Below are 23,353 nucleotides of genomic sequence, written 5' to 3'. Positions count from 1 at the left end.
TCTCTGTGGCCTTTCTCTGGCTTGTGAATGGCCTTCTCCCTGTGTCTTCATCTGGTCTTTCCCTGTGTTTCTGTATCCTAATCACATTTTTTTAATGAAGATACTTGACTTGGCGTATTGCTTTAAGGCCCACCCTAATGGCCTCATTTTAATTTAATTGCCCATTTAAAGGCCCTTTCTCCTAATACAGTCACTTTCTGAGGTACTAGGGGATTAGGACTTTAAGGTAGGAATTTTAAAGGGAGGGACATAATTCACCTCAGAACAGCAGCAAAGGTAAATGCCTCATAACTGATATGATGGATAAATGGGATTCAGACTCAGATGTGGTTCAGTCCAAATGTTATTTTCAGAATGATACTCTGCTAATTTTGGAACACTAGAGATGTACCTCAAAACTAGTTAGGTTTTTGTTTTTCCAAAGTTTGAGAGAAAAAAATGCCGACTTAAAACCAAGGAAATACGGAAACTGAAAACACTCCCCTCTAATCACAGTGTTCACTTGCTAAGGTGAATATAGGTGGCATTTGAATATAGGAAGGTATAGAACATGTCAAGTAGGAAATAAATGGAGGAAAAATGTGACAAGAAGGAAAAAACGTAGGGATTCTTGTAGGAGTGTGCTAGAAGAATAATACTGGATCTTCTATTACATAGGCATAGCAGAAGGAAGAGTCTAAAAATTTGTAGTCTGTCATTATGATATGAATTCAATTAATGTGAAATAGTAGTTTTAATATTAAAACTGAATGCTTGTAAATATCATAAAAGTTCCAGATAAATATGAGCTTCAGATACAGATTAGAACTCCAGAATAGGGCTTTATGTGTAGTTGCTCACTCATCTGACAAAATTATACAGCTCTTCATACATAGCAGGCTCTGTGCTGGGTTCTGAATCTAAGACCCATGAAACAAGTCTATTTCTTTTAATGACTCAGATGTCAGTAATATAACTCACAACATGTGAATTTTCCACTATATTTGTTTGCTCATGTAAAATTAAATTTAAAATGAATAATTGTTTTTCTGTGTTAAATTATCTTGTTATGTGAAGATACAACTTTAAATAATCAAAGTTTTAAAATGAAATTGAATGATTATATTACAATTTTAACTTTTTAAAAGAATTTGGTAGGTCTTACAGGCATTTTCAGTAGTTTTATTCTGAAATGAAATTCAGTAACTTAGTTCAGGTACCATGGGTGATACCAATTTATATGTATGGTCTTTGTTTTTCTTCTTTTAGGGTAGAATATGCTTTTAAATCTTCTACCATCTTTTTTTTTTTTTTGGTTGTACCTTATAGCTATATTTGGAGCTGTACATATAACGCATATCCTCTCTGAGATAACATCTTTTTTTTCCCTTAATTGCATATAAGTTATACCCTGCATCTTCTCTTTTTTTAAGCAGATAAAAATAAGTGACTGAAGAAGCCTATCTGGGAGTCATCATGTTGAGGAGAAGATTTGATTGCCGAAGTATTTCAGGCATGCTAACTACCACTCCTCAAACTCCAATTAAAGTGGAAAACTTTAATAATTTTTATACACTTACATCTAAAGAACTGGGAAGGTAAGGAAACTTTTGATGTGTGTGTGTTTAAAATCACAGGATTTGTCTATCCTTTTATAAAACTCACTTGATTATTATTTAGCAATGATTAGAAAGAAAAGTCCTCATCTCTGCTGGTACTATATAGGGATCTAGTCTTAAGTGACCTGGAAATCAAATCCATGGAGGGTTAGTGAGCATGTATGATATATCGTACCTCGCTTCATAGCCCATGGTGGAAAGTCAGGGCTCTTACTGGAGTCTGTCCAAGGAAGAGGCAGCTTAGCATAGTGGACTGTCACATCCAGATTTGGGGTTAGCCATTTGCTATTTGATCTCAAATTACTGTTCCTCTCAGTACTGTAGTTTCCTCACCTGAAAAGTGGGGATGAAGGTAATCATATATATTTTATATGGTTGTTGTGAGTCTTAAACAAGTTAATATTTATAAAATAGTAGAATGCTATAAAGTCTTTTTGAATAGCTTTTCTAATTCTTAGAATATTGTGCTAGCCTAAAAAAATGTGGAGATTCTCTTCCTCTTTTCTAAACAAAATGAATTAATTCATATTTGATAGTATAATTCCATATGACAAACAATGCATGTTCTGTAAGTAAAACCTGTATTTATTTACACTGATACTGATCCGTTTTGGTTTAACGGTGTAAATTCCTTCAGGCCAAGGAGTGACCTGAGATTATGAGATCTAAATTTAACACTACCATTTGAATATACATGAAAATTACAAAAGATATACCAAATAATTTGTTATGTATTCAGCATTTTGAGCTTTAAATTTAAATGCTTAACAAAGGGAGGATGGTGATCATTTTCTGTCTTTAGTTTGATTTTTATGTTAAAATAGTAAAAGCCCATGTTTGTGTTGATGGATGCACAGAAAAATAGTATGGATGATTTTTTGTCTTTGATAATCTCAATGTGAAAACAAAAATTGACTGAAACATGGCAAGTAATTCTGTTCTTGGTGGTCTTTTATGTCAAAGATGAAGGCAGGTCCTGGCTTTTTCACTTGTCAGATATTGGGAGCAGTCTTTCTTTTACAAAATAAGGGTGATAGTATCTATGTCATTAGACTAAGAACTAAATATGAAAGCATATTTATTTCATAATTCCAGGCATATTTATTTATTTAATTTTGTGTGCAAAATATTTGGGCCTTTTAATGGTTTATGAAAAGATACAGTTTTTAAAACCTTTCAGGGTATTTTCAAGAAATAGTTTAGTTCTAAGTCTGTAATTATTTCTCTTTGCATTATACAGGAAAGAGTAAGAGTTAGTTGACTGTATCTCATTACTCATTAAATAGTCATAGAGTCTTTGCTTTGGAAGAACTTCAATGGTCAGTGGCCTTCTAATATAATTTTTTATGCAGTGCAGCAATTTTTCCTGTAATTTTCCTGACAAGTTTTTTTATCCAGCCTCAATCTGAACGTCTCAGAAATAGGGAACTCACTTCCTCAGAATATGTCTGTTCCATTTTGTGGGCACTTAGACACAGAATTCTGTTTTCTGCTAATCTCTACCTAATATACATAGTTCCCCTTTTGTAGCTGCATATAATACCCATGTAAAAATTCTTTAGAGATTTGAATGTAGCTAAATGTTGCCAGTTTCCTTAGATGCTCATCTTATGACCTGATTTCCAGACAGTGTTCCTTGATCCATGTATCCTCTTCTGGATCACTTTGTAGCTTTTTATCCTCAGTCTTAAAATGAAACAGTCTAGAATGGATGCAATATTGTTAATATCTTACCGTCGGGAATACAACAAAACTTTATTGAGATAGCCTGTGTGGGAGCTAGAAAGACTGATTTTTTTTTTCTTTGATGGTTTTGGAGAACATAAACTTTGGGAACAATATTAATAATTTGAAATTGTTTTGTAAATGGGGTGCCATCATAAATCACAATCATAAACTTGACTCAGTTTATAACATTTTAGAGCAAAAACTCATGATAAACTCTGATGAAAACAAATTCAGATTCCTAATATTTCATCTTTTAATAACTTCATGAAAGAGACCTTTTTTCTTTTAGTTGATATGGCCTAATGAGTCACCTGGTAAATACTGATATGTCTCGTTAATAAACCTTGATAAATTGAAGTCATGACCTTTCATCTGCCATGAACTTGCTGTAAATTCTTTCAATATTTTACCAATTTTGATATTATCCCACACTTTTGCAAAGTGAAAATTAGGATCATAACCTTGTTTCTTCTGAGGCTTATACATTTTGAAACATACAAACATAATAATTCTAGCATGTGATAATTACAAAATTATCTTTATAAATCAGTTTTTAAATTAGTTTTAAGATGTTTAATGTTGTAGAATTTTTCTTTAAATTAGAATAAGATATGTAAAAGTTAGCAGTTAATTTTTGACTATTCTCAAAAAACTTTGCATTGTTCCTGTTTTTTAACATGTTGGGTAAGTTTTTTCCACCCCTCCCCCCAACTGAATCAAGGTTTCATAGGACTTCTTGTGGTTAGAAGGGTGAGGCAGATGCAGAAATAAACGTCAGCTTCTTTTGTGGCTTACCCTCCCCCCTCCTTTCACATTTTATTGTCTGTTCTAGAATGTAGAAGAGTAACTAACCAGACCTTTTAGCTGCTGGGAAATCTAGTTAGCCTTGCCCTTTTAGGTTATACATTAAGTACTACTGTTAAGGTTTTAAAATTTCCTAAATGTTTCTGTTAAATTTCATATAGGGACATTATGTGTTAAGTATTATTTTACGAGTGTGCTTAGGCTCTCAGTCGTGTCCGACTCTGTGCAACACCATGGACTGTGTAGCCCACCGGGCTTCCCTGTCCATGGGATTCTCCAGGCAAGAACACTGGAGCGGGTTTCCATTTCCTTCTCCAGGGGATCTTCCTGACCCAGGGATGGAACCCACGTCTTACATCTCCTGCATTGGCAGGCAGATGTTTTACCACTAGTGCCACCCGGGAAGCCCTAACTATTATTTTGGATACTTCTAAATGACAATTAGCATTTTAGAATGGAAAACAAATACTTGGTTTTTTCCACTAAGTCATCTGATAATTATGGTAAAAATATTTAAAGATCCTCTGGAGAAGAGAATGGCTACCCACTCTAGTATTCTTGCCTGGAGAATTCCATGGACAAAGAAGCCTGGTGGGTTACAGTCCATGGGATCACAAAGTGTCAGACACAACTGAGCGATTGACACACATACATGAATATGTGTGTAAAATTTTGAGTCTCAAAGAAGGTTTAAAAATGTGAATGCTTTAAGTACAGTATACAGAAGAGCACAATGTATGGTACTGCACTAGGTCCATAGCTCTCGCATTCATTCAACAGATATTTCAGTTTCTGTTATGTGTTAGTTAGTGAAGTGTAGATTTTATGATTAATAATTAGGACAGATAGGGTTTCTGCCCACATAGGGCTTTTACTTAGCGATGAACATTGACAAATAAGTAATTTCCAATATTGTTTGGTCATCTTTGCTCTGCATTAATGAGTACTATTCTTGTAAGCCTCATGAGAAAACCTGAAACAGTTAAGTGTTATTATTTAATTTTGCTCTTTGTTTCTGAGAGAATTCTGGCTTGTAAATATAATTATAAAATTACAGCAGAACTTAATTGTTACAGCTGGTACTATAAACTATTTCAGATGGACAGAGTTCTTGGCTAACTAGCTTCTGTTTCCTAAGTTTTACAAGGTGAATTTCTTCATAAAACTTAAAATTTCCTTTTTGTTTTAGACAAATTTTCACTTCTGAATCTAAATAAGAATTGGCAGAAGTGAATCTACTTCTTTAAAAAAAAAAAAACTATCTTAAAGGAAGGAATTGTTTTGTAGTGGTCAGAATAGAAAGCTAGGATTTCACATCCTGCAATTTAAGTCATGGCAGTCCATTTCCATATATGACCTTTCATGAGTCATTTAATCTTAGTCTGACTCAATTTATCCAGTATAAAATCTATAAACATGGACACTCTGAATATAAAACAAAGGGACTGATTGAGTTTTTTTGTGAGCTCATTGAAATGCTTTGATTTGTATTCCTTTTGCATATGGTGAGAAAATACAAATTAAACATTCTCAAATCTTAAATGAAAAGTTCTATCAAAAAAATAACTTTATGCATGCAAATTTTCTGAGTTGATATTTATTTTGATATATGTAAAAGAATCAAATTATAGCATGACCACTTTCTTAAAAATTTTTTTTTTGCATTAGTAGCTTTACCTTTTCATCTTGATTTCCAGTCCGTGGTTTTCATTGGCACCAATTTTGGGGAAATTGAGAATATAAAGAGTAGGGATCTTTGTCATCCTGCCCTTGACAATAGTAAGTTAAAAATGCATAAGCAATTTATTCTGTCCCTGACTTCTACCCCAAATCCAAAGTATATTAAAAATAGGTTTTTATTTATACCTGATTTGTTGGTATTCAGTAAGTCATTTGAGCCTTAGGATAGAAGTTCTTAATTTTAGAACCCATGAACCAGGCTTAGGAACTTTATGGATAGTCTTTGAAATCTAAAAACCCTCTGGAACTTTATGTAAAAATTTCTTTTTAAAGGCATGTGTACATTTTCTGGGTAGGCAGTCAATAATTTTTATTAGTTTCTTAAAACAATCTGACTCAGAATAGCTTGAGTCTTTGGGAAACTAGATGGGAAAACTATAGGCTTAGAATACACAGGCTTCTCTTGTGGCTCAGCTGGTAAAGAATCTGCCTGCAATGTGGGAGACCTGAGTTCGATCCCTGGGTTGGGAAGATCCCCTGGAGAAGGGAAGGCTACCCACTCCAGTATTCTGGCCTAGAGTTCCATGGCCTGTGTATAGTCCATGGGGTCTCAAAGAGTTGTACACTACTGAGCGACTTTCACAGTCTTTACTTTAGAATACATAAGTTTGCCAGAGTCTTTCAAAAATTGGCTGAAATGTTGAGCACTGTTATTGGATAGAGCTAAAACATGTTTATTCCTAAAATAATAAACATGACTTTAATAATGTGTTTGTACATAGCTTTTGATAACCATGAATTTTCTTAGCTAATCATGAAGTGTCTTTGGATACTTTCCATAAAACATGTACACTTTCGATATCTGTTACAAGCTTTGTGGACTACTGAGCAATACTAATAGATACTCTGGTAAAACAACTGACAAATTGTGATAGAAAGCTTCAAAGGTTGTCAAAAGTGATGTTGAAAGGCAAAATGTTTACACTAAGAGAAGTAAATAAGATGAATACCCATTTTTGCATTTAATTTTTTTTGTTTGAAGGAAAGCTAAAATTTTTAGCAGAGGGAAATAGACCAAGATACATATCTTCTCTGGAGTCTGCCAGACAGAATAATATTTACTCTATAGGATTGTTATCATACTTAAACAAAATAATTCATATCAAGAGTATGGCATGGAGTTGGTGGGCAAATGAGATCTCTCCCTACAATGGTAATGTATCATGTTAATGATATGATGGTGAAGAATAAATATAATTATGTCTTATATTACATTTGCCATCTGTATTTTAGTCTGATGATACTATAAATTTTATAAAAGTACATGTAGTATTTGATTAGATTAAGAGAGCAAAGGTAAATTCCTAATGGCATGGATGTTTGAAGGATTGATAAAGTTATAACAGTATCTGTGTTATACTAACTTTTGTTCTTACTTTTCCCCCAGAGGAAAATTTGCTGTGGTTAGACAATGTATATCAAAATCTACTGGACAAGAATATGCTGCAAAGTTTCTAAAAAAGAGAAGAAGAGGACAGGACTGTCGAGCAGAGATTCTACATGAAATTGCAGTACTTGAATTGACAAAATCTTGTCCCCACGTGATTAATCTTCATGAAGTCTATGAAAATACAAGTGAAATCATTTTGATATTGGAATAGTAAGTATACTCTTTAAAAAATTTAAAGTATACTCTTTAAAAAAGTTTATAGTACCTATTTGAATTGGGGGGTAAGGTTGCTTGAAATGTCAAGAACAAAAATGATAAAAGTATAACAAGAACTTGTAAAGATTCCTGTTAATAAAATATTAGAGGAACATAGTATATATTCATATATTTTCAGAAAACTTATAATGTGCAGCCTCACACAGATACCCCAAAATGAATTAAACAGCATTCAGTAAACAAATGACAATACAATGTTTATAGAGTATAGTGAAATTGAGTATACTTTTGTTGCCAGTGGCAAAGAAAATAGAAGTTTTCTGCAAAACAGTCTGATGGGCAGATAGGATTGAAATAATTTATATATTCATTTATTTGAAAAGCACATCCAGTGAAGTTACCCAAGGAGAATAAAAAGGTAAACTTGCGTGAATGAAAGGTAAACCATGTAGTTTGATTTTAATCTTCTACACATTAACTTTATTGTGTTATGGGAGTTTTTTAAATGATATTCTCGACTTCCTTACTAATTTCTAAACTGTGCTTTAGAAAGCTGTATAAGACAAATGTAGATATAAGTAGTATATAGTACATAGATTTATGTGACAGTGTAACTGTACTAAAGTACTGTTATCATATCCACTCACAGATGCACAACATATATACAAGCACATAAGCAAAAAAACATAAATACTCCAAATTTCTGAATTTCTTAGTTGAGTTCCTTCAAGGGGCAAACTTTTCAATAGAGAGGAAGGGTAGAAATATATCTGAGTTTACCTTTCAAGACAATAATGATATAAGTGGCTTCTCTGATTACAGAGAAATTTTTTCTTCTCTGTAGTCACTGCTCTGGGTGCCTTGTTTTAACAAAGGGTCTATTAGTCTGCTGCTCCTCACTGCTTTCCATTTATGCTTCCAGTTTCTGCTAACTTCTGCTTCTTGTGTTATCGCTTCTTCTCCTCCTTTTAACTCCTCTTCATTTTCTGTTTACCATAGCTTCATCTTTGGAAAGCTATGGTAAATTATGGTAAAGAGCTTTCCCTCTTTCGTGGGAAAAATGGCAGTTCTACAAAAGACACTGATCAGCTGGTCAAATGAAGAGGTAGAGACAGTGTGATTGGCTGACAGTCACAGGGTTTGTTTGATCTCGTTACTGAAACAAACAAACCCTTAGGATACTTTTCCTGTATACTAAACGTAACATCATTTATTGTGTTAGATTTAGAACGTATAGAAAATAGAAATCATTTGTAAACAGTGGTTACTTTTATGACATATTCCTCTATTTTGAAATTATTTTATTTTTTATGTATGTATACTTTCCGAAACAAAATCATGATCTATTAAGTGTATGGTATTATAATCCTTTTTTTCCACTTAAGAATATGTTGTGTGCATTTATCTATATCTATATATATATATGAAATAGTGTTTCTAAAAATGAATTTTAATTTAGCAAAGACTTTTAAAGTTGACTTCATAATCAGAGTTTAACAAGCAGCCCCCAAATTCAGAAAGGCTGGATGTTGGCTAGATTTGGAATTAATATTTGTTGACTCATTATAATAATAGCTAATATTTATTGAATATTTACTGTGTATCAAACACTGTATTAAATACTACAGGTGATCCGCTTTGATCCTTATAACATCTGTTGTACTCAGTACTTTATGTGACTTACCTGATTTGATTCTTACAGCAAGCCAGTGAAGTTCGAGCTGTCATTTTTTGTTATGTATCACTATGTTACAGTAGAAGAAACAGAAGCATGTTTTGTCCCAGCTCAGGTAACTGGTTAGGCAGAGTCTGAATGGAAGTCAGGCTGCCTTGTTTCAGTAGGTACTTCCACAGGCAGCCTGCTGTTCTCTTATGTCTAGGCACTGGGAAGTGCTTTACGTATGTTTTCTCAAGTGGTTTTCTTATATTTTATTTTGAATTTTAGAATTAATGAGGATTCTGTCTATTGAATTAACTTTAGAGAGTGTAATGTCAGTGTTGGTATATAAATAATTATGAAGTGTTCAAGAATGAATTTTTCACCTAAGCATTTTATGCTGCCATATACTGCTGTATACTGAAGAATTTAGATCTCTCTGGCATTTCCCATAGTTTTGGGTATTTTCCATATTTTAATAGTGGCTAGGAATCCATATTCCATACAATTTTCTTTTAATTTTTAATTATTTTGTCTGATTTCTTATCAGAAAGGGCCTAGCAAATAACTTATTCTAAGAGAATCTGAAGTATCTCTTCATTTTCTTGTCTGCTTGTGATTGCATTATTAACTTTATCTGTAGTGTCCTTGCAGGAATATATTTTGACCACTTGTTTTGAGAAGATTTATTTCATTAAAGCTGAATAACATAACCAGAAAGGGAAGAAGTGAGGTATCCTAAGTAGCTTGGCCTGTGGAGTCCCTCTTCCCTCAGGAGACCTTGAGCAGGGTTTTGACAGACAATTGATGTGTAAACTGAGGGGCCACATGTTAGTCTGAATATTAGCTATTCACAAAGATTAGTTTCTTTTTTAGATGAATGAATTTCTAACGTTGTCTTCCGGTACCTAACTTTGAAGGCCACTACTAGATGTTTTATAGCAAAGTAAATTTTTCATACTCAGATTGACTTTACTGTGAAATCTTGAAGTCAGATCTTGAAGTTAGTTTCTTAGGAACTTTCTGGGAGTTTGGGGGGCTGGAAGTCATTGAGATATGAAGTAAACATTATTGAAGCATTACCACATGTGCCTTAGCAGCTGTCCCACAGATTTCTCTGAAATACTGTAAAGTGTGAAGCAACCAAGCCCTGCAGCTTCTAATTGGCATGCTCTGTACAGATGACCCGATGGCCTGCAAGTGTGAAGGATCAGTCCTATGATTTTCAATGAGACTCAGATTTGTGACCACTGATTCTTTTTCCTTCTTGTGACTCCAGATATATATGACATACTTCTTCCTCTTGACAGTCACCAAGACTAATGGATTGTACTTTCAGCTGCTCTGAAGAATGACTGTCTATTCCATTATTCATTCATTCAATAGACACTTACTGTGTACCTTCTATGTGTCAGACACTCTTCTTGTTGCTGTGCATACAGGAGTGAACCAAAGGGGGGAAATAGTGTTCTGTGAAATAAATGAGTTTCTGATTTATCATATAGAGTAGACTGTACTTGAGATATTCCCAAACATACCTTATAAGTTTTTATTAATAACCATCTAGATTTTTTTGCATGATTTCTGACAGTTTTTATTTCATTCATTTAGATTTAGTCCTTAGAAAAAAATCTGTTGAGTTCAGTTATATGTCTGTTTTACAGGTGAGGAAGCTCAAATAAGTGATTGACCCTAAATTATATTGCTGGCAAATAGCAGATTTACGATTTAAATTTAAATCATTTGATTCTAAATCTAGGAATTTTTCATTATGCATTTGTTGGCATTCTTTAGATTTTCAGTTCTTATAAACAAAGGAAAAAAACTGGGGTTCTGGGCCCAACTATTCTTTGTAAAGCTGCAATGCAGGATATTGGTTAAGAATGTAGATTCTCATCCATATTATACAGATTCAGATTCTGCCCTCTCACTTAATTTCACCTATTTGTACTTATTTCTTTATCTGTAAAATGGGAATGATAGCCATGATTCACATGATTGCCTTGAGAATCAAAATATCTATCTATATACAGATGACAGGTATGTTTATATATAATGAATAAATGAGTAAAATAGAGCAGAGCTGAACTCATAGGTAAATACTAGCACCCAGACTTTAAACCATTCTTGTCATTTATTTTATTTCTTAAAAATCCCTCCCAGCACCATCCACCACCCCCCATTAAATGTGTGTATATAGAGAGATTAGAGTTTAGGTGGCCATATCTTTTACTTAAAAGTATATAGTATTTAAAAGTTGCCATTTTTAGATCAATGATTTTTCAAGTTTCTATTCTTTGAATTCTATTTCAGTGCTGCAGGTGGAGAAATTTTTAATTTGTGTTTACCTGAGTTGGCTGAAATGGTTTCTGAAAATGACATTATTAGACTCATTAAACAAATACTTGAAGGAGTTCATTACCTACATCAGAATAACATTGTACACCTTGATTTAAAGGTAATGTAATGTCGTTTTAAGTACCGCTACATCTCTGTTCCTTCTCTGCTCTTGTTTGCACAACTAACTGCAGACTGGTATTGAGAGGAAACAACAGGTCATGCTTGTCTAGACTGTGCATGTGCTACGTGGACTTACTTCTGTACTGATTGATAGAAGACTGCATGTGTGAGCAGCTCAGATTTATCACTGGGCTTTTAAAAACCATCATTACATATGTTCTAATGCTACTGTCATGTCACTCCATCCTGTTCTTACTGCCATATCTTGGACTTTTTATTTTATAAAACTATCTCTGAAATACTTAATTTTTAGCTACCTCTTGAAGGTAACCTGCTAGTCCTTACTCCTTTGCTTCCATTATACTCATTCATCTTTCTCTTGAGGCTTTTAGTCTTTTGGCTTTTCCTTTCTCCACACGCCACCCCAGACCATTCAGGCCCCTTCCCCCTGAGGTACCACTTCAGCCTCTCGTTTTACTATCCTTTCTCCTTATCCTTCCTCTGTAGCCATACAAGAACCTTGAAATCTGAATCAAATTGTCTCTCATTGTTTGAACACTGGACTCTTCCCTTCCTGGATGATCTCCTTTTCATATACCCTCCCATGCCTCTTTCTATCTCAGGTACAATCCTGGGAATAGTCAGACACAGAACCATACCACTGTACGGAACCATTAGCTCTTTCTGGGTGTAAATGTATTTTTATTTGTTCATGCCTTCTTTCGTGCTATTCCCTAGACCACTTTTCTCACTGGCATGCTTCTGTTTAGCCTTCAGGATTCATCTTAAGCATCATCTCTACTGCAAAGCCTTCTTGGACTTTCTTATGAGCAGAATTAAGCAGTCTTTACTACTGAGTATTCTGTATATCATAATCAGTTAATCAACCAGTGTATCCATCTTTTTTTATTAAAACCAAGAATACTCTTGAAGTGTATTTTTTTTCTTTATTTGTCATTGACTATATAGCTCCTCCTAAGTAGTAGTTCAGTAAATGTTTAGTGGATGACTCAATAAATGTTTAATAGCTAAACAAATTCTACTTAAGTTACCTCTGATTTGAGTTTAGTATTCTTTTCTTGTTTTATATTATTTATCATTTCTTGTTGTGCTTTATTAGCCCCAGAATATATTATTGAGCAGCATATATCCTCTTGGGGACATAAAAATTGTAGATTTTGGAATGTCTCGAAAAATAGGAAATGCATGTGAACTTCGGGAAATCATGGGAACACCAGAATACTTGGGTAAGAATTTCCTTTATTTTATATACCACTTTGAAATGTATTAATAAGTGATACGTATATAGAACTATTTTAAGGCATGTAACTCCAGGATATATTTGGTTCAAGGATTTTAGTGCATTGAAATTCGGTTTTGACACATTTAAATGAATTGTAATGAATTGAGACAATCACAGTTTACAGGACATTGGACATATAAGTTAAAAGTTTAATGTTTGTGTGTAAAAGCTTTGTACATAAAGAAAAACAGGCAAAAAGGAAGTTAGGAAGCAGAAGAAAATGAAAAAAGGGGAAAACTGAATCAGTGTTACTGCATTTGAAGCCTTTTTGTTTGGTAGATGTCACTTTTACTTCTGTCCTAGTGAGGTTTTTGCTGAGAGTTGTAAAAGGAGGATTTTGAAAAAGAAGGGTGTTAAGTAGAATCTATTAGTAGATAATCTAGGAATATTGTACTAAATCAACAAATTAGATCATGGAGATGAAAGATGTTTTTAAGTCCTGTAAAGCAGCGCATAAATGGTAAAGTATTTTAATTTGTAGTAACAATCTTTTTACACTTTTTTCTTGTTGCTCATATTGATATCCCTATGCAGGCATTGAAAAGATACGAGTAAACAGAATACGTGCTACTCAGCAAGGGAGCTGACTTTCCCAAAATGAAAAACAAAGCAAATTACTAACTTCTGAATGCTGATAGAGGCTACAGTGTCCTAGAATAATGATTGTAATTATAGATAATATAGCTCACAGAAGTATGTGAAAGGTAGCAGGTGGTGCATGCAGGCTGACAATATATGTGACTCACAGGCTTTATTAACCAGACTGTTATGCTTGGAGAAGTTATGAAATCATACTGTGAAACTAAAAAGTTATTCAACTATAGATACTAGTTTGGACTCTACTAATTTGAAATTTATAGTAATGCTCAGAAAGTATAGACAATTTATGTTGTACCATTAAATTCTTTTGGTGGGGGGGTGGGCAAAGGAGGAGACAGTGGAAAATTAATTGCTTAGGAAACTAGGTTTTAGATAGTGTAAAAGGGATATTTAATCTGTTTGAAAATCTAAAGCACTTCCAGGAAGCTGGTTTGTTCATAGTGTCATTTTTGAATGCATATGAGTCTATTTACCCTGAGAAGAAAAACTGAAATCATTCTATTAAAATAACTCAAACTAATTCCTAACAGAGTCATAAAGCTAAAATTGTAAAAAGATTTTAGCTTTTACTTCTTCATAATTGCTTTTTCTGAGGTTAATCTTAATCGTTTAAAAAAAATACTGCATAGCTACTGGTTACTCCCAGAATATCATTGGTGCTTTTGAACCATCTGGTTATATAATTTTCTCAACACTAGGTATATCTAAATATCCAATCACAGGATGATAAATACTGTGCTAAATTTCTACTGATATATTGGTAATTCTTTAAAATTAAATCCAGTTTACTGCAAAGTAATTTTCATGTCTTTAGATTTGTCAGTATTGAATTTGAATTTTATTTTCTCTTTCAGCTCCAGAAATCCTGAACTATGATCCCATTACCACAGCAACAGATATGTGGTAAGATTTTGTTAGTTACTTGTATTCCTTTATTAAAAGCTGGTTAGTACATATTCTGTGGTTCTTTGGTTCAAAATGTAAATAGTAAGGCTATCTTTAAAAGATTTTATTTGAGTATCATTATTATGCCACAGGAAAAACATTTACCTGTTCATTCTTTTTAATAACACTTTGGCTCTGAGCCAAAGTACAGGAATAAATAGGAAAATCCCTTTCCTGGAGGAAGACTCCTTCTGGTAAAAGAACAAAATAGTCACACTATTGTGCTGTATGTTCTATAATAAAGATAGAATACTATTTAATAACCATAAGGGAAGCAGCAGACAAGCACCAGATGGGAGACATATGATCTAGGTCTAGGAGAACTAGGAAGATATTTACTCAATAGAAAAATGAGATTAGATCCATTTAAAAGTTTAGTTTTATAAGAGTGTATTTCTTGGGTATTGTGAGTTTATATGGTTGTCACAGAGAGAACATTATAGGGTAGAGATGGCATTGACACCAGAACTTTACTTGAGACTACAGTGGCAGACTGACTCTATCAGACCAAGAGGAAGAGTTTAGTTTGCCATGTAGGGGGAAGAAATGGATTTGCTAAGAAAAAAGGGTCTTGTGGCTAAATAAGCGGGTGAAATAGGTGCTATATATGTATTGTCTTTTTCTGGTTCCTGAACAGAGGAGTTGTCATTAACATATTTATGGTTCTAAAAGTTTTGCAATTAAAAGGAAATCTGTCTGCCCAATACTGTGCTTTACCAAACCTGCAGTCTCTGTTTGTATGGAATCCTATTTATGTCTCACAGATCACTACTGTGTCATTGAACACCATTTTGGAAATGCCACTCAGGACAGCTTTGTGTACTTGATAAACAGGTATCTGTGTGAAGGGCAGACTGTAGATATAATGGTACATATTTAATACATTATTTTTATATAGCATACATGTGCATTCCCTCAGTCTTTTTCTGTGAGGCAAACTTTGAGACAGCATAATTATTTCAGCTTTAATAGTATACTATGGGAACTTTGAAAAGCAGTTTAGTTTAACTGCACAAGATTTGAGGACAGGAATATGTTGAGAATCAATTTTACTTTATATAAATGTTTTAAGATTAACACACATTTTAAGTTCCCATCTTCTCAGTTATTTGTTTTTTCAGGAATGTTGGTGTAATAGCATATATGTTATTAACTCACACATCCCCATTTGTGGGAGAAGATAATCAGGAAACATACCTCAATATTTCTCAAGTTAATGTAGATTATTCGGAAGAAACTTTTTCATCAGTTTCACAGCTGGCCACAGACTTCATCCAGAGGCTTTTAGTAAAAAATCCAGAGTAAGTAATATTAATTTACTTAAATACTATTACAAAATAAATTACATATGATTATTAAGAAAGACATATTATAAAACAGTATAAAATTATTGGATGTATGCTCTATCAAGTTTCAGGTAAAATGGGAAGAGAGGTGGTATGAGAGATCATTAAATGGCAAATCCATAACTTCAAACATAGGACATATAAAATATATAACAAGAAATCTTGAAATGAAGAGAAGATTTGGATTATCTCTTCTGTCAATCTGCTACTATCCTCTGAAATTCCTTAAAATGATTAGTAGTAGAACTGATGGCTCAGCAGTAAAGAATCCATTGCAACGCATGAGACACAGGAGACGTGGGTTCAGTCCCTGGGTCAGGAGGATCCCATGGAGGAAGAAATGGCAACACACTCCAGTATTCTGGAAAATTCCATGGACAGAGGAGCCTGGTGGGCTATAGTCTATGGGGTCACAAAGAGTCAGGCACAACTGAGCAACTGAACACACACACCAAAGATTTATAATATACATGGCTGGTTATGATGAGACTTTGTTATGAATTATTTATAGTGAAATAACCATAGTTGTATAACAAGTTCACATACTGATTGTCAAATTTTTAAGCAGCAGATACTCTTTGCCTACTAAAGAAGGTACTTGAAAGTATGTCTTAAAACTCTTACCTCGCTCATTGGCAACTTCAAAGCAGGAAAAGAAAAAGCTGACCTCCTTTTCTTTACCTGGATAAGTCCTGTATGTGTGTACTCAGTTGCTCAGTTGTGTCTGACTCTTTGCAACCCTATGGACTATAGCCCACCAGGCTCCTCTGTCTATGGAATTTTCCAGGCAGGAATACTGGAGTGAATTGCCATTTCCTCCTCCAGGGGATCTTCCCAACCCAGGGATGGAACCCATGTCTCCTGCATTGCTGGTGAATTCTTCACTGCTGAGCCATCTGGGAAGCCTCCGGGTCAGCCCTTTTTACCTTAAAATGCCTTGGCTGCATGTAACTCAGAAGCTGTGATATACTGTCTTGGGCTGGGATCCTGGTTTTGTTACTTGTCAAGTCTTCTCTCTCTGACAGTTACTTAATCTCCTGGAGGATTCACTTTCCTTATTTGCTTAAAAAGAAGACCTATGCTTAATGCAAGTCTTAACAAACACTGACTAGCTCTATTTTGGGCTTCCCAGGTAGTGCTCTTGGTAAAGAACCCACCTGCCAGTGCAGGAGACATAAGAGTCATGGTTCGATCCCTGGGTCAGGAAGATCCCCTGGAGGAGGACATGGCAACCCACTCCAGTATTCTTGCCTGGAAAATCCTATGGGCAGAGGAGCCTGGCAGGCTACCATTCATAGATGGTTATTTAATAGAAATAGTGATTATTCTATGTGTTTATAGTTTTAAACTGTTTAGTTTTCTTAAATATTTTTCACTCTGTAATGAGCACCTTAATTTTTTTATAATCATAAAAATGGAACATAAAAACAAAAACTAAGGAAACCTACGTTCTAATGGTAATGGTGGTTATGTTAAGGTTGAAGTTTTCTTTCTTTCTGAAATATTGTGATATTTGACCATGGTGCTTTCACAGGAGAAAACAAAATTTAAAAACTAAAAATATTAGATAAACATCTTTGAAGAGTAGTCTCTGTTTTCAAGATTTAACTGTTACTACCTTTTAAGAATAAAATTTTATTATTAATAAAATTAATAAGAGATTATAATTTACTTACATGTATTTTCCTTCAAAGGGTTTATAAACCCTTTATAAGTCCTTATAATTTTACTGATTTTTATTTGCAAGGCTAAAATATGTTCCCAAGTGTTTTGATTAGATAGTCCTATCTGTAAGCTTCATGATAAATTGAATTTTTAGTACATGTCAGACTTAAACTGTAGGTTTCCACTTTTCTTATTCCATCCTGTACTATGGGTATGTATTATTTTCAGAATAAATTTTAAAAAGCCTATAATGTACTGAACTACAGACATTTGCAACCCGATTTTTAGATCTCAATCTTTTCTTGGTGCTTTCGTTCAAAGGAAAAGACCTACAGCCGAAATCTGCCTTTCTCATTCTTGGCTACAGCAGTGGGACTTTGGAAACTTATTTCACCCTGAAGAAACCTCCAGTTTCTCTCCAAGTCAGGATCATCCAGTAAGGTCCTCTGAGGACAGGACTCACAGGCCCTCTTGTAATGGCACCTGCAGTGACCGGGAAGACAAAGAGAACATCCCAGAGGACAGCAGCACGGTGTCCAAGAGATTCCGCTTTGACGACTCGCTGCCCAGCCCCCACGAGCTTGTGTCCGATTTGCTCTGTTAGCACTTTCCTCCTCACCCCATTTGAACTGAGTCTGGAATCTGAAATCCACTCCAGTGTGAGATTGTGGTTTGTAGCTTCATATATGGCATGTTTATATTGTAAATGCACTTTTGCATTGAAGAATTTAGGGAAATGTTTGAATGCTAAATTAGTAGTGACTAGCACAATTTCATTCCCTATACTGAGATATCAACTCTTCAAAAAATATTTAAATATATAACAAAAATAAAATTGTACTTGTGAGTTTACATGTTAATGAAAGAGTTTGGGTTCAAATGAATTTATCAGAATGTCTTCCATATCAGGAAAAAAGTGATTTGGGTTATATTATGGTTGATGTAAACTAAACAAAATGAAGACATTTAAATTTAATAGATTCTCCAAGGTAAGCCCTACACCATGCCTCTATTGACATAATTTTGTTTAGGATGACAGTTTCAAGTTTAAATAAAAATATAGCTATTCTATAGATGCTCGAGATATTTAACACTTGAAAATGTTTTTAAATCATGGATATTTTGAAACTACATTACATATGATCTGCTATATGAGACAGGTCCTTTAACCAGAGCAGAGGAGGGGTTAGAAACTGGATTTAGGGATATTCTATACAAGTTAAAACAGAGAAAAGAACAGCATGGCATCATTTTTAACTCAAATGTCTTTTGCCCACTCTCACCATACTTCAGATTTAACAAGGTCTGAAGGATGGAGAATAGAAGCTATACAAGTGTAGAGGGTTTTTGTCCTCCAGATTCTCTAGAGTAGAAGATACTTAGATGAAACTGAATGTGCTCTATTTTCAGTCAATGAAACATATTAATTGAATGTAGAAGAAAGTACTGACAGAAACTTAACACAACTTGCAGAATTTTAAGTATCTTCTGAGTCTTAGAGTACAAGCCAATCATTCAGAGTTGTAAAAGTATGCATAAAACATATCATAGCACACTAGGACCGCTAGCACAATGCCAGTCAGCAGTAGCAAGGTGAATGTGATCATAAAACAGGATGACCTCAAGCTCTTCTAAAGTTGCGAAGAACTCTTCCTAGTGTGTGACAAGGCTCAGCAGAGTGGCCTTTAATGGTGTTTTGCTGGGGCCACTGCAAGTAACAGTCCAAGGACAGCAGAATTATGGGAGGCCAGTGACTATGTTCAGTCCTAAGGGGGTGGGGATTGACTCCTACTGGGTAATCTTTGATGACTTTCCACCTGGAGACTATTTAAACTCATGTTATCAAGTTAAGATAACTATAAGTTTGCAACCATAATACTGTGTCAAAAGAAATTCGGTTTTGTCAAAAGAAATCCTTGCGTTTTTTCCCTTTGAATTATATGTTATTCTAGAAAGACTTCTTGAAATTTTGTGAGATTCCAAATAACTTAAAAACTTTTAAATAATCATCAGATTGCTTTATTTAGGTAAATGGAGAATTCCTTTTACATCTTCAACATTTCTTGAAGGAAAAGTTATTTCTGCTTGTGTGTGTATATATGTGTAAATGTGTTTGTATAGATGTATGTATATATGTATAGATGGATGAAATAAGTCCTTAGACAACTTTCTGTTAGAGATTCTTCCCTCCAGTATATTGCACTCAGCTCAGGTGCTTAAGAAGCTCTCATCTTAAGACATGTAAATATACATTTAACTTCCTTAAGAAGTAGTTATCGGTTCAGTAAACTAGTCACTGCAGAAGCTAATTGGGCTTCTGTATATCTAAAACTGATGAGTTTTTTCTGAATCGTTGGTTGTCCATTTATTTGCCTTCAGTATTAAGCTAATGCAGGTAAAGTTTAGTAAGTCATTGGAGAAAGAGGAAATTATTACTTTTACAAAAGACCATATTATATTTTTTAATTTCCAGAGGAATTATGCCATACTAAAAATCAAGCAATGTTTGGATTTTGAATTATAAACTGTTTCTTAAAAAATATTTTATGCTAATTACTTTTATTCTGAGGAATCTTAAAATAGTTTATCTGCTTCCCCTTAGTTAATAGAATACACAGGGTTATAAATTCCCATACCTTTTTCCCTACCAATTTTCATTATAAAAGCAACTAGTTGTTACCCAAACAGTATAAAAGTTCAATTTTTTCATAAAGATGAACTTAAAATTTTCTCTGATTGATATATGAAAATAAACCAATTTTTAGAGGAACTTATTCACAAATAACTATTACTTATTAAATTTTTTCTTGATAATTATAAAATAATTCGTACTTTCTTCCCGCAAGATTGAAAGCAAGTGTTAATCAAAACGGTTGATATATGTCACTGAAGTGGGAATATGGAGATCCCCTCAGAGGTGAATAGATGTCAGTAATCATCTGAAGATTAATGTTATATTGTGATGAATTTATAAAGTATAATTTGCTTTTTGGTTAGGATCTTTGGATCAATGGGATTAAAAATAGAAGAGGTATAGCTGACAATCATGTGTCATTTCAACTTTTTCCCCCCACACTAAAAGTAACCTAACTCTGAGCAGTAAAATTATCACGGCACTTTAAAGAAAGTAAGCAGGACCTGTTCTCCAGGTTGTAATGAGATAAGGCACCTGTGCCAGAATATAAATCAGCACACTGCTTCCTTTATCAAGAAAGTCTTGTTATAAAAGAAATAGCCAATTAGTGACATAATAGATTTCCATTCTGGCACAAGTTCTTTCTTTCATTTTGAATGAGTCACAAATCATTCATAGACCAAAATTTGAATAGCCTTTCTGTAAGTAAGTAACATTTATAACTGTTGATATTTTATAACTGTTTACATTTCCTCTGTTTGTATTTGAATTTTCAGTTTGACATCTGACTTGGAAACTTGTCCTTATTCATTGTTGTATAAGCAATTGTACTTTAATTTTGAATTGTATTAGAATAAGTTATCTGACTTCCAATTTGGGGAATTATTATTAGTTTATAATTTTATGAAAGTTTAAAGAACTTAAAACTCAAGTATAAATTTCACATAAATTACAATTGCCGTCCATCTCAACTTTTATTCAGTAATCATGTTGCTTAAGGCATATTGCCTACAATTGTTTTGAATACTCCAGTAAAAGAAAAATTACATCAACTTAATGATCCTTTTGGTTACAAATTAAAAAGCATTTTTTTAACATTTGTGGTTGTCTTTTGCTTTAAAGTACTTCTAAATTCTTTATTCCTAAATGCTAACCTCCTTGCCTGGAGCCTCTCTAGTCTTGAACTCCTTTTCTAATACAGCCATGTTTATTAGACCCAGTCTGTTGGATAAAGCACATAAATTTGAAAACAAGAAAGGCTGTTAACTTCTTCTAAGTAATAATACTTTTAGAAAATGTCAATGTATGGCAGTGCACTGTGTTGCATAGAGATGAGCAAAATCACCATGTAAGAAGTATGAAGTGTGATGAGAGAAATGATGTGCAGACTTGACAATTCGTAGGAAGGAGGTATTGATAAAAATTTGGAACTTTTTTTTCAGTTGTGTGAGCACCTTCAGGTTCCATATCTTCTTTTTCTGACACACAGGCACTCCCTAGTTTTTAGCCCCTTTTCCTCCTAGTCACTGAAGTTACATGTGTTATCTTTATTTGGATATGCTGCTGCTGCTGCTAAGTCGCTTCAGTCGTGTCCGACTCTGTGCGACCCCATAGAGGGGAGCCCACCAGGCTCCCCCGTCCCTGGGATTCTCCAGGCAAGAACACCAGAGTGGGTTGCCATTTCCTTCTCCTTATTTGGATATAAGTATCCTCAAATGTAAACTACCTCTAAGTAAATTGATGATCATATTCTCCCTTTCTGTATTACCTCCTCACCTGAACTTCCTGGATTCATGTTATCTCCCTTAGTTAACACAGCATTAAATCTCTAGGTGTCATTCTAAAAATTTTGTCCTCTTACTGCACCGCTTTCTATTAATTATTAATTTCTATCAATGATATTTCTTTATATATTTTGTATTCATTTCCTTTCAGCTCGTACTGGTACACATTCTTTCACTTATATCTAGACTGTCTAGATCATCCAGAAAAATATCAACAAAATTTTTCTATAAAGGGCCAGTTATTAAATCTTTTAAGCTTTGCAGATCAGACAATGCCTTGTCACAACTACTGAATTCTGCTTTAGGAGTATGAACTGTTTAAGAATATCTCTAATGTGCAAGGGTGGGCGCAAATGTGGTCAGCATCAAATGCATAATATCTCACATTTAGAGTCCATGCCAACTCCATGCTGTGGTCTACTTTCAGAATAAGCAAAAAAAGGGATTGTTTTATAATTAGTCGGAAGGATTCCGCCCTCTGTGGTTCACCACTAGAATTTAAATTTAGTGATTGCAATGCCCCTTTGAAAGGCCAAAAGAAAGACATGTGCTAATTATATCAATATTTCTAGCCAGATGGTAAAATGCAAGTGGGTCACCAATTACAGATAAAATTGTAAGTTGTAGAGTCACTCTAGTTATACTGAGTAAACAGATGAGTGTAAAATGTATGTGGAAAAAATTAGAAGACAGTATTATTGAACAAAGATTCTTCATGTCACAGATGTATCTTCCTCTATTAATCAATCACTATGAGTAAATTTATGAGGCTTTCCTGATTTTAACTGAATTCACTGCCTATACAGTCATAGGAAATCAAATTTTAGAAATGAAACATTGCAATTTACTTGCTTCTTCTTTTGAAAGAAGTTGTTAGCCCAATTTATTAAGAACGTGATTGGTTTTTTAATTGGGATTTGCACAAAAAGGCTTCTGAAATAAATGAATATTTAAGTAATCACAGACTAAAGACCATTGAAAACAAGCTATAAAGGGAGAAAAAGAGCTGTGCCATTTATTTAGGGGCCTTTTGGGCTGCTTTAACCTGTGTGAACATCAATTACTTCTTCAACAAAACAGCAGTAATCAGCTGTTTGCTTCTTTGATTAGTTCTGGTCCTAATTCATTTAATACTAATGATTAAGCATGGGATACTGCAAATAAACCTGTCTCCTTTATTCCCAGAAATAGAATAATTACAATGGCCAGTGGCTGAGGCCATTTATATCATCAAATTTGTAAGAGATTTAATTACTTAGGCTTTGCTCCCGTGTCCCAAACAGCATACAACATTGTATCTAAGTATCTGGTGAATTTTGAAGATCTTCATGGTATGTGAATAGGTGTTTGTGTGTTTATATAAAAATATTGCCTGTGAAGATATCTATTCAGAGATATATAAGATGTTAATTAAAAGAGGAAGAATATAGTTTACTAAGGGCCCAAATTAGGGATACCAAGGGAACATTTCATGCAAAGGTG

At 34.0% G+C, this 23,353-nt stretch overlaps 1 protein-coding gene across 4 annotated transcripts in view; it reads left to right on the top strand.

The window, feature by feature from the left end:
- STK17B (serine/threonine kinase 17b) overlaps nucleotides 1–21,184 on the top strand; it is a 44,268-nt gene extending 23,084 nt beyond the window's left edge. For 3 of the 4 annotated variants that reach the window (XM_010860868.1, XM_010860866.1, XM_010860864.1), the window contains exons 2-8: nucleotides 1,416–1,577; nucleotides 7,258–7,470; nucleotides 11,447–11,591; nucleotides 12,714–12,840; nucleotides 14,351–14,399; nucleotides 15,563–15,742; nucleotides 17,774–21,184. In XM_010860868.1, the coding sequence (XP_010859170.1) occupies nucleotides 1,456–1,577; nucleotides 7,258–7,470; nucleotides 11,447–11,591; nucleotides 12,714–12,840; nucleotides 14,351–14,399; nucleotides 15,563–15,742; nucleotides 17,774–18,056 (1,119 nt within the window). In that variant the 5' untranslated portion in view covers nucleotides 1,416–1,455 and the 3' untranslated portion in view covers nucleotides 18,057–21,184. Of the gene's footprint in view, nucleotides 1–1,412; nucleotides 1,578–7,257; nucleotides 7,471–11,446; nucleotides 11,592–12,713; nucleotides 12,841–14,350; nucleotides 14,400–15,562; nucleotides 15,743–17,773 lie in introns of all 4 variants that reach the window. The other variant, XM_010860865.1, reaches the window with a different exon arrangement.
- The last annotated feature ends 2,169 nt before the right edge of the window (nucleotides 21,185–23,353 follow it).

Source organism: Bison bison, unplaced genomic scaffold, assembly GCF_000754665.1.
Source record: "Bison bison bison isolate TAMUID 2011002044 unplaced genomic scaffold, Bison_UMD1.0 scf7180017864471, whole genome shotgun sequence".
Lineage (NCBI taxonomy): Eukaryota > Metazoa > Chordata > Mammalia > Artiodactyla > Bovidae > Bison > Bison bison.
Note: the sequence above shows the minus strand (reverse complement) of the source record. Positions and strands in the feature narration are given on the sequence as shown.